The sequence below is a fragment of the Sminthopsis crassicaudata genome, chromosome 3 (genome assembly GCF_048593235.1).
Source record: "Sminthopsis crassicaudata isolate SCR6 chromosome 3, ASM4859323v1, whole genome shotgun sequence".
Lineage (NCBI taxonomy): Eukaryota > Metazoa > Chordata > Mammalia > Dasyuromorphia > Dasyuridae > Sminthopsis > Sminthopsis crassicaudata.
Genome location: NC_133619.1, coordinates 319,439,943 through 319,451,987, shown reverse-complemented (window position 1 = coordinate 319,451,987; position 12,045 = coordinate 319,439,943). Strand labels below are relative to the sequence as shown.

At 35.7% G+C, this 12,045-nt stretch overlaps 1 protein-coding gene across 9 annotated transcripts in view; it reads right to left on the bottom strand.

Moving 5' to 3' along the window:
* SIDT1 (SID1 transmembrane family member 1) overlaps positions 1–12,045 on the bottom strand; it is a 166,981-nt gene that overhangs the window by 22,965 nt on the left and 131,971 nt on the right. For 5 of the 9 annotated variants that reach the window (XM_074301215.1, XM_074301213.1, XM_074301217.1 and 2 more), the window contains 6 exons: positions 10,061–10,209; positions 9,099–9,172; positions 6,971–7,037; positions 4,845–4,918; positions 2,200–2,323; positions 1,838–1,955 (listed from right to left, as the gene is read on the bottom strand). In XM_074301215.1, coding sequence (XP_074157316.1) covers positions 1,838–1,955; positions 2,200–2,323; positions 4,845–4,918; positions 6,971–7,037; positions 9,099–9,172; positions 10,061–10,209 — 606 coding nt within the window. Of the gene's footprint in view, positions 1–1,837; positions 1,956–2,199; positions 2,324–4,844; positions 4,919–6,970; positions 7,038–9,098; positions 9,173–10,060; positions 10,210–11,912; positions 11,985–12,045 lie in introns of all 9 variants that reach the window. The other 4 variants (XM_074301212.1, XM_074301208.1, XM_074301211.1 and 1 more) reach the window with 1 other exon arrangement.

Genomic DNA, 12,045 nt, shown 5'->3' with positions numbered 1-12,045 from the left:
ATTCATCTTTACAATATTATTGTTATTGTACAATTGTTCTTCTGGTTCTGCTCATTTCACTACTGATTCATATAAATCTTCCCAAATTGTTTAGTTTCTAGTTTTTTTTAACTATCCCCTTTATCATTTATTATAGCACAACATTATTCCATAATATTCATATTTCACAACTTATTCCATCATTCCCTAGCTAGGAATTCCAATTCTTTGCTATCCTAAAAAAGAGTCATCATAAATATTTTTGTATATATGGGTCCTTTTGTTCTTTTTTTGATTTCTTTGGGTATAAGCCTAGTGGTGATTTCATATCAACTGATATACACAGATTAACAACTTTTTGGAAATAGTTCCTAATTGCTTTTCAGAATGGCAGGACCAATTTATAGCTCTACCAATAGTGTACTAATAATGTTCTTATCTTCCAATGGCATTTGTCATATTTCCTTTTTGTCTGCTTTACCAATTTTATGGTATGTGATGGAACCTTGATGTTGTTTTAATTTGTATTTCTCTAATTGTTAGTGATTCTGAGCATTTTTCATATGACTATTTGCATTTAAAATGGGTTTTATTAATCTAAAAGAATGAATCTCTAATGGTTCAATTTCAGGCAGTATATGAAAGTGAAATGAATTTCAGGCAGTATGTTGGAAACCTTTTTCAGATTCAGAGATTTTCTTATTTAAATTCCATCAAGAAGTTATTTCCTACATAACATCCAGAGCATGGCCATAGGACTAGATTATTAATCCTGCTTCCATCATGCAGTCCCTCAAAGTCACTCATACCCTGACTTCTGTCCTAATACTTAATTCATGTTAATCAATTGAAACCATATTTGGCAGAATTAATAGTATTTTTTTTTAGTACTATCTCAGAGTAAGCATGTAGAGACTAGGAGAAGCAACTACCCTGGAGAAGGATGATCCATTACTATGCACGTTAGGTTCCTTCTTTACTGAAGAGATAACATTAAATCTTTTGGCAGATCCATGATTTTATTTGTGACTGTTACCTACACAGATGCAGACAATAGTTTTCCTCTTCCATCCCCCTCTCCCCCACCCTCCAGCTAATCATACCATGTAATTCTTGTTTGTGACTTTTGGTGAAGATATTCTCAATGTCAATCAATTAATTAATATTTATTAAGCACTTACCATATTTTAGGTATTGTGATGTTCTAGAGGTTTTTAATATTTCATAGATTGACCAGGAGAGCATGTCAACTGCCTATCTGTATAAGTTTTTATAAGAAATAATCTGCTTACATCTAGTGTGCACCTTTTGATCTCCCTTTGGTCCACTTACAATTTTCATTCTTCTGAGATCAAGAAATTCTAGGATATGCAGCCATATAGCAACAGTAGGAAAATAGTGTTAAAAAGTTGCAGTTTGGGTGATAGTCATCCAAAGGAATGTGGAAATCCCAAATGTGAGCCAGTAAAATTTTTACTTTCATTCTGGGCCTGTTTAACATTTATATATGTATATGTTTGTGTATGAATATGTTGTCTATCTCTTTATGGGTTACCTATTGCTGAAATTTCAAATGAAGCAAATCCATTTAGTCCACTAGTACATATATATATGTATATATGTATACATATCTTTAGATATGCATGTTTATATACACATAAGCAAACACAATATACATATATGTTTATTTTTGTACTGATGAACTAAATGGATTAACTTCATTTCAAAATTTCTGCAACAGATGATCCATAAGAAAGACATTAATTTTTTCATAAGTGACTCTAGTGTTCCTTTTTGTTGGTCCTAGGCTAGCTCTCCTAGAATTCAATTTTATGTAAATGTTACAAATTTTGATTACCAAATTGGAAGTTGGAATAATTAGGGCAGACATGGTAGCAAGCACTGAGTACTCCTTCCATCATCAGAGCAATGCCCATAGCATAGAAAAGTCCAAAGTGTTTGGGAATCCCATATTCCTAAAAGAAGAGAAAATGTGGTAAGTAGAAAAATACTCACAATCACTTATTTGTCTTTAGAATATTATAATTCTATATTCAAGGCATCATGGAGCCCATTATTTCATAGTAATAGATCCATAATATATGGTGTCCTTTCTTTCTTTTTTTTTTTTTATGGTGTCCTTTCTTTAGCCATTCCCTATACTTGATCCTTTGATCCTCCCAACCACCCCCAACTCCAGTTCAAGCACTGTTCCTTTACCATTGCAAAGATGTCTTTAGCTTCCAATGATCTTCTGTGGAGGATGTCCCTACGCAAGACTATGAGGAGGAAGAGGAAGCCCAGAAGTACATGACCAAGGTTACTGAGGATGTTGTTGAAGGCACTATAAGGAACAGGAAGTGTTAATACAAATACAAAGAATTAAATCAATGAATAAATGACTAATCAGCATTTTATTAGAATTTGAGAACTTTATGGCAACTTAAGAAATCACCAAGGACAAACTCTTTATTTTACAGATGAGGAAACTGAGGGCCAGAATGATGAATTAACTTGTCTAAATTTACATCACTATTTAGAAGCAGAACCAAAACTAGAACCCAGATCTTTTGACTCCCAGTCTATTCCTGCTTTTATTATACTAAAATATAGCCTCCATTTTACCCATTCAAGTCATAAGAATTAGCTAATCATAACTGACATGGGCAGTCATGGTTCCCAGTTCATCACAATGTACAGATATCACAACAATATTTATTTATTCAGTTATTCAGAAAACATTTTTGCTAACCTATGTTAGCAAAGTGTTGTACTAAGTGTTGAGGAAGATGTGAAGTTTAAATAAGACAGTTTCTTGCTTTCATAGAGCTTATAGTCTGGTAGGAGATCAGTCCTAAATTCAGAAAAAAACAAGATAAAAGTGCATTGGATAGATTCAAAACAACATGCTTTGTTAAATTGGAGGATGAAATTTGTTACCACTAGTCAGATAATGGAAGGCTTTTTGTTGGAGGTGACATGGAATTGGACTTCAAAGTACAGGAAGTCATCAGATGAAGGAAGGAAGGAGGGAATGATATTCCAAGCAGATGGAAAATTATGTGCAAACATGCATACGAGCAAGCCTAGAGCAGGTTCAGGAGGATAAGGATTAGGCCAGTTTGGCTAGATTACAGAGTACAAAGAGAAGTTAGAGTTGTGTAAGAAAAATAGCAATTTTGCATGGTAAAGCAAAAATGTCCAGTTTCCTTAGCTCCTTTTCAGTCTTGCTTCTTTGTTGACTAATGTGGCAACCAAAAGCATGGTAGAAATTGAGAAGAATCTACTCCCCCTAGTTCTAACACCTTTGCTGTTATGCTCAATGAAATAATCAGGATGATTTCAAGATAATAGCAGACCATAATGTAGAAAAGAATTTTGAGTGAGAGACCAGGCAGCTAAAGAAAATAACTTCAAAAACACAGATTTAATCTAAGCCTGAAGGCTTCCTTTGGCTTTTGTTGCCTGGCTGGCTGACTGGATGCTGTCTGCAGCAGCCTCTGGGTATTAATGCCTGAAAGGATTGAAATCTCTCCTTGCTCTGGAGGTGGCTACAATTCAGTAGATGGCAGTAGAAAGCAATGGAGCTGATACTGTGGAGATGCTCAGCAGAGAGCTATAGGAGCACCGAGAAGTGTATCCCTCTTTGCCATATGGGCTTCATAATCACGTTTTCTTTCATATTCCATCCCCTGATGGAATGGTAACTTTAAGAGATTTCCTGTATTATATAAACTGTCTGAAACAATGTGATATTCCTTTTTTTGCTGAGGCAACTGGGGTTAAGTGACTTGTCCAGGGTCATACAGCTAGGAAGTGTTAAGTGTCTGAGACCACATTTGAACTCAGGTCCTCCTGACTTCAGGGCTGGTGCTCTATCCACTGCGCCACCCAGCTGCCCCCTGATATTCCATAATCCTTAAAGAGATAAGGGGATTTCTAGAAATCAGTTACTAGTTAGCTCCTATTTCCATCCTCAACACATAGATACTACAGAAGAACCTTAAACAATTCTGAAAAGAAAAAGTTGACAGAAAAAAATTTTAAAGTGCCTGTTAGAAGGTAAGATAATACCCACACTGGGTGGATGGAGAACAGATATTATTGCAAATAGAAGAGACTCACTTTGAGAAATTTTCTTAGGGGACATTCCTTGCTCATCACACAAGGAGTGCCTTGAATCCTAGATGGAATATGACACTACAATAATGTACAAGGGGCATAGGACTGTTGACAGAAAGCCTTAGTGGTTCTGCTTTTGATCTCATGTATTTCCTGAAAATACAGAACCAGGAAGTCCCAGTGTTGAAGAAGCTGGGTGGAGGTTTTGGTGGAATAGAGATTGAACATGAAACTTTTGTCCTTTTTCTCCAGAGTAACCAAAATCATTGTTACTTCTCAAAGGCAGGGAGATGGTTTTGGGCCAGATTTTAGAGGGCTAGGCAATAAAGTGTGAATGTTATTCAGCAGCTACTTGGGGTTGAAAGGGACATCTAGATCAACCCCCTCATTTTGTGATGGGAAACTGAGGCCCAAATCATACAACTAATTCTAACAGAACCCAGGTCCTTTGATGTCAGAACTGATGATCTTTCTTTGCACTGTACCATCTTTATCTAATTCTCTGGTTATGATTATCATTTCCTAGGACAGTTTTTCAAAAATGCCTAGACATGAAAGGACCTTTCTGATCCTATCTTCTAGATTCAATTATGTCAATGCTAGAACCTTTCTCCATCATCCACTGCTGCCTAATATATCGTTTTCTACAGCTGTTCTGAGTATTCAGAGAAATGTAAGTCACTGAGATTAAATACAAGTATGTCCCAAAATGTCACCAGTAACCTAGAGGAAACTATGTTTACCTAAGGACCCCCAAGGGGTGAGCACAGAGAAAGTTGTAGTAGCAGATGTCCTGATTGCCAGTCACATTCACAACCTATAAGATGAAGAAACAGAAAATGAAATTCAATTGTACTCAATCCCTCAAGTTAAACCTGGAACCGTGCAGAGCTGGGATAGCTTACAAAGACCGAAGGTGAATGATTTACAGTCATGCCAGCTCCCAAGAGCAGCAGGGGACACATCATTATGCTGTACAGCTTTATAGAGCAGAGGCAAATTTCTTATTATATTTTTCAGTCTCATATTGAAGTGAAATATTATTTATATGCTCTCTTCTACTTCCTAAAGACAGAATTCATGACTAGCAACAGTTTTCCCTCTATCATAATATGCCATTATTGTCATTATTTCATAATAAAAATAGCTGATAAAAATTGAGATTGTTGAGATTGGCAACAGGCTTCCAAGATTATTATGTTTTTCTCTTCTGTTCTGGAAGAGAGTCTGTATCCCCTGAGCTGAAATAAAAACCATTAGGCCAGTAAATGCAGTATCACCAGATTTAGATCTGGAATATCCCTTAGAGTTCCATCTAACTTGGTCATTTACAGAATGAGGCCTCTGAGGCTGACAGTTTGTGACTTTCTCAAAGATATATAAGGAGTAAGGGGAAGAGTCAGGATTCAAACTCAGTTCTCCTATCTCTAAACCAATGTTCTTTCCTTTGCATTCTGCATATATTTAATAACTGTAGCAGTTCACTATCATCTTTGTGAGCATTTGATTAAATATGATTCCTTCCTCCCCTCACATATACATTTCTGAAGTACATGTGAAATAGGCCCTGACTTTATCCTTTTTTTTTTTCTTTTTTTTTAAAGGCACTTAGGGTTAAACGATTTCCCCAGAGTCACACAGCTTGTAAGTGTCAAGTGCCTGAGGTCAGATTTGAATTTAGGTCCTTTTAACTCCAAGAATTATGCTCTATCCACTGAAACACTTAGCTTCCCCAAGCCCAGACTTTATTTTAATAAGTAACCAAATCAACAGGGAAGAAAGGACAGAAGGAAGGAAGGAAGGAAGGAAGGAAGGAAGGAAGGAAGGAAGGAAGGAAGGAAGGAAGGAAGGAAGGAAGGAAGGAAGGAAGGAAGGAAGGAAGGAAGGAAGGAAGGAAGGAAAAAGAAAGCAAGGAAGGAAAAAGAAAGCAAGGAAGGAAAAAGAAAGGAAGGAAGGAAAGAAGAAAGGAAGGGAGGGAGGAAAAGAAGGAGGGAAAGAAAGAAGAAAGGAAGGAAAAAGAAAGGAAGACAGGAAGGAAAGGAGGAAGAAAGGCAGGAATGAGGAAGGAAAGAAGGAAGGAAGGAAAGGAAGGAACAAAGGAAGGGAGGGAAGGAAGCAAGAAGGAAAGGAAGGATAAGAGGGGATAGGGAAAAAATAAGAATTTATTAAGTACCTACTATGTGTCAGGGACTGTACTGAGCACTTTACAAATATTGTCTCTTTTGATCTTTGAAATACTCCTGTGTGGTAGGTGCTATTATTATTCCTGTTTGTAGTTGGAAGAAGTAAAATGATTTGTCCAGGTTCTCTAGGTAACATGTGTCTGAGGCTAGACTTTAGCTCGGGTTTTCCTGATTCCAATTCTACTCATCGATCTACTGTACTCTCTAATGAGAAAAAAAAATGAGAAAACTCTCTAATGAGAAGGCACTTCTGTTGAACATACATTAGAATGTTGTATCTTCTGAGCTCCTAACAAACCTACTTATTGCCAATTCTCATCACCAGACATTGTCCTTTCCATTTTCTGTTCCGTTTCGAGTGAGTGAAAAACAATCTCTTTTATGGTACTTTTAAATTCTGGGGAAGACTACTGAAGTCTTTTCTAGGCCAAAAAAAAAAAAATAATAAAAATAACTAGAGTCTTCCGGACGAAGACATATCTTGAATTTGTCATGATAGCCTTAGTCTTATTGAACTGGACTATTTGCATCCAACTTATAGGAGACCATGGATCATGGTCAGAAAAATGAACACAGGTGGGTGGTATGATCTGTGTTGCTGGAGAAAACACCCCTATTGTCCATCTCTACGTGTAATGGCAAACTAAGAGCCAATATAATCTTCACTTACTGATGGACCAACTTACAGTCTGGTAAGTGATAACCAGCTGGATCACAGGAAGGGCATAAAACACAGCAATAGTTGTGATGTTCCTGTGAGATGAGAAGGAATAGAAAACTATTTAATTCCATAATGATAAAAAAGCAATTATCAGAACTATGCAACATTTGTATATAATAGAGATTCCCAGTTTCATATAAGATTTACTCCTTCTGTTTCATAATGTATTAAGAAATACTCATTTCATTTGCTACTTGTTAAGTTCAGAATAAAAAGAACAGACGATGGGAAAATTTTCAAATAAAAATTAAAAGAGACTTGAGATATTTAGCCATCATTAGCTACCTTATTTTGTAAATTTTGTAAATAAAATTATTTTATGAGTCAACTATTTAGCTTCTGGTTTATCTGGCCTCTTTTCCCCCTCATTGTGGCCACCTCTGACACATTTTGTTCATTAACACTTTTACTGAAAGAGGAGTTGGAGAAAAGTACAGAAGAAATTCAAATTGGCCACTAATTATTGACAGCCCTAACAAAACATTTAAATAAGAAAGAATGTGATTCAGTTATCAGCTAAAAGGAGAGTTTGGATTATTTGGGAGCATCATTTATTCATTCTAGCTTCAGCTCTCATCATCAAAGTTTTCTAATTTTTCAGATACGCAATTTCCCTCACATTCTTTACTGTTCCATAGAAGTGATACTGGTTATAAGAGCAACTTAAATTAACTCCATAATGAAATAACCTCTAACAAAACAACCTCCAGGTTGTAGAACACTTGGATGAATCTTATCTTTGCTAATGCCTCCTTTTATGATCTCTGAGGAAGACCAAACTTCTCCTACTTATATTCTCATAGTTGTAAAATGGGGTTAACACATGGTCTTTTCCCTATTTCATCCCTGTCTTGTTAGAAATGTTTTGAGTTTTGAGGAAGTTGTGAACTAGTTAAAGGGACATTCTTAGGGTATGTGCAACTGGGGAAAATTGTATTACTATGGGACTTGTGGTCCCCTGTTTATCACTTTTATATGAGAGAAATATAATTAAAATTAACATTAAGAGCATCCATGAAGAAGAAAAGGGAAGGAGATGTCACAAATAGCATGTTACCAGTTGAGTTTGAGAGTGGGAGCTGGTAAGGTGGAACCAGAGGAAGGGTATTATACATGTAAGAGAACACTCTTACAGGGTAGCTAGTCTCAGAGCCTTGAACAGTAAATAACTAAATGAGATGATAGCTGAACATCTCAGGTGTTTTTTTATTTTTTATTAAATTTTTTCCTATTTTTTTTATTTAGAATTTAACAAGCAGCAAATAAAATGAGCACTTCCTTATATATTATGCAACAGGAGTTTATTTTATAAACTTTATGAACTTGCAAATCTCTATTATGCACATGTATATTGTGTCTTTTAAGTGTATAATAAATTCAACATGTAACTTTTTTTGAGGGAAAAGAATTCTATCCTTAGCTTCTTCTCCCTCCTAAATCCCTTAAAGTCCTCTTTACCCCAAATAATGCCACTACTGCTTTTCTTATTAGGGAATCCTCCCCCTCCAAAGCAAAAAGTTAAGGATGATGGTCTCTAATTTACCTTATTTTAGCATCACTGGATCACAAATTTAGAGCTAGAAAGAGTCTCAGATGTCATCTACCCCCATATTTTACAGATATGAAAACTGAGGTCCAGAAATAAAATTATTTTCCCAGATAGCAAAATGTTGAGCTGAAATTTGAACTCAGGTCCCCACAATTCCAGTTTTAGTGGAATTTTAGTTTAGTTTAAGTTCACTACTTTTTCCAGTGTACCACTGAAATGGTATTGACTGTAAAATATTTCATCAAGATATGTTATTGTTGCTGTGTATTGTGCTCTGGGGTTAGGTGTTTGTTATCACCTTAACTTAAGGGTTCTTACTATTACTATTATTCTTTGCATTTCTGTAGATATTTTCTTCCTAGGAAAGCATCTTCAGAAAGTATTACTACTGTCTGATAAAGACTGACCCTTATATTACAGTAAAGTGATTGTTTCAAAGAAAAGCCAATAAGCCCTTCCTCAAACTTTAATTTAGACAATGAAAGTGATTTTCCTAGCTGTGATTTTTTTTTTTTTTTGCCCATGGTACCTGCCTTTCACTTACCAAAAATAAATTTTATATTTCTTGCTGACAATTCTTCGGTCCTTCCTAGACAGGTCCGACAGGTAGAGGAACATCTGGGTGGAGAGGAAATATATCATTCCAAAGGAATTTTTTGTAATTTAATTAGGATTAGATTTTTAGGAAGCTCATTTAGGAGAACAAAGTTACTGATACTGAGATTCCTATCTTGCTATTAACTAAAAACTAAGCAAAACAACAATCTGGATTTCATATGTTGTATATATTACAGCATGATTACTCAAGGAACTAAAGTTTTGATAATAGTTTTCCCTTTTATTTCATTTCTCCTGGGTTTTTTTTTTCTATCTATTGGGGAATAGATTGAAGTAAAATGTCTGTTACAGTGTCTTAAATGTTTTATTAAATGATTAAAGACTAAAAAAAGGTACCAAAAAACACAAAAAGCAATTACAATCATTAGAATTAACTTTTCAACTTTTTGAGAATCACATTAAGACAAAATCCATGTCTAGTTCATTTTAAAAATCTCCCATAGAATCTAGCATAATATATATAATACAGTACATGCTAAATAAAGGTTTACCAAAAAAAAAAAAAAAGAAAAAAAAAAGACTTTCCCCTTGAAAGTACATTTTTTTATATTATTAGATAATTTGGTTGTCTGTGCTCTTTGTTCATGTAATTCTTTTATTGCTATAAATCCCTTCTACCCTCACTGGTCTAAATACTTTCTTTTATGATATTAATGTGATCCCCTATCTTTATTCTCTTTCTCTTCCTATTGTTCTTTTTTCCCCCCTTCTAACTTTGAGAAGGATGTGCTCTTTAATGGGTAGATTTACTTAAGTTCATAGTTCTTTTTTCTCTAAGCAATCTTGGAAACCACAGGAGACTTTTAACTTCTTTTCATGGAGGAAAAAAACCAAGTAATCTCTGAAGTTCTAAATTCCTTTCAAATGAACAAGGCTAGGCAGGCATACCTTGGTTCGGATGACATTTTTATCACTCTCGATATCTGGCATAGTGTCAAAATCACTCTCCTCTTCCACTGAGCTATCTGTGTCTGATTGGTATCGTCCCCCACCATCTGATGAAGACATCTGCCTGCCACCACTGGAGACTGACTCATCTGGAAGCAAAGAAAATGATGCTGAAGCAGGAAACTCACAGAAGTCCCCAAACTAAGAAAACCACATGATCACAGAACACAGAACTAACTTTTTTCAAAAGATGCAAACTTGACTTTCTATAAATGTTGCTTTTCCAGTTTATAATCATGTGTGTGTGTGTGTGTGTGTGTGTGTGTGTGTGTGTGTGTGTGTGTGTGTATAATCTTGTAATCAGCTTATATGCTGACTGTATACTCAAGACACATATTCTCTCCCCCAAATGTCTTCTCACTGGACCTTTGCTTAATATTGTTTCCTTTTGACTATTTTAATAGGCTACTATATTAATCCTTTTAAAAACAACAGAATTTTTTGGTTAGAAAAAATAAATCATGATTATACTATATATTTCAAATTTTCCAGTACATGTTTTACATAAATAATGTAATTTTTATACACAGTTGTGATTCTATCATGTATGTATATAAGCACAAACACATCTATGTGCACAGAATATTTGCCTACAGTAAAAATCACACATGCCATACCTACATTTATATAATGAAATCAACATTTTCGGGAAGAAGATACCTCCTGTTCTCATGAATGTGTCTTGTAGCAGATGGGAATTTGTTTAGCTTATGGAGGTTTGGCTACCTCCTCTGCTCAGATGGTTTTTAAAATTCTGTTTCTGCAGCATCAAAAATAAGCAGTCTGGTGTCGAGCTCACATGCCTCTAACTGTTGTGGGGAAATAAGAGCTCTATCACGGGACTTCATCTCTTATTCTATGGACATTTTGAGTAGTATTCCCCTTGTGTATAGATAAGTTTCCTTGAAGAAGCAGTTTAATTTGTTCAGCCCTCCTCTCCATCCCTTTATTTCTCCAAACTCCAACGAGAAGTTTTCATCAAAGCTGTATTGCTTATTATTACTCAATTGTTTCTGAATTTTCATGACCTCATGGACCATACATACTGCCTTGGCAGGGATGCTGGAGTGGTTTGCCATTTCCTTCTTCAGTGGATTATGGCAAACAGAGATTAAGCCACTTTCCCAGAGTCACCCAGATAGTAAGTGAATGAGGCTGGATTTGAAATTGGGTCTTCCTGATCGCAGACCTGGTGCTCTATCTATTGTGCACCTACTTGCCCAAATGTTGTGTTTGTACCCTTGAGACAATCACTGAACCAACTATAATACTACTAATAATAAATTAAGTGTATTATCACATGATTGATTTGACCATAGTGATTGGGGTCAATCATGAAGATAACCAAAAAGAATGGATTGTTTTTTTCATGGCCCAGAATGCCTAGAATATTATACAGCTACTCCTTTGATATGTCCTTTCTCTTCTAAAGTGTGAGAATAAGCAAACTTGTCCATCAACAACCTAGCACCAGACATGCCATTACCTAAGCATACTTGCTGAATTAGAAAAAACCCCCATTGGATTCTAGGGTGGAAGACAAAGCAATCCAGGAAATCCTACTAACATAAAACACACAACATCAAGAAATAAAATTTTAGAGGATTAGAACTATAAGGGATCAAAAAGATGATCTAGTCCAACCCTTTGTTTTACAGATGACGAAACTGAGTTCTAGACTGGATAAGCCACTTGTCCAAAAATCCAAGGTCACAGTTAGTCAATGGCAGAAAATGCTTCTTCATCCCATGGGGCCCCAGGAAACACTTCCAACAGAGGACTCAGTATATACCTATTGCCCCATAGCTGCTCCCTTCAGGTGTACTGGTGGCAATGGGGTGGGAATCAGTTACATTCCTAGATCCTGTAAAGGAAGCAAAGACGCAAAAAGTTTACTTCTGGTTGGCTAAAAGGCATGTCAAAAA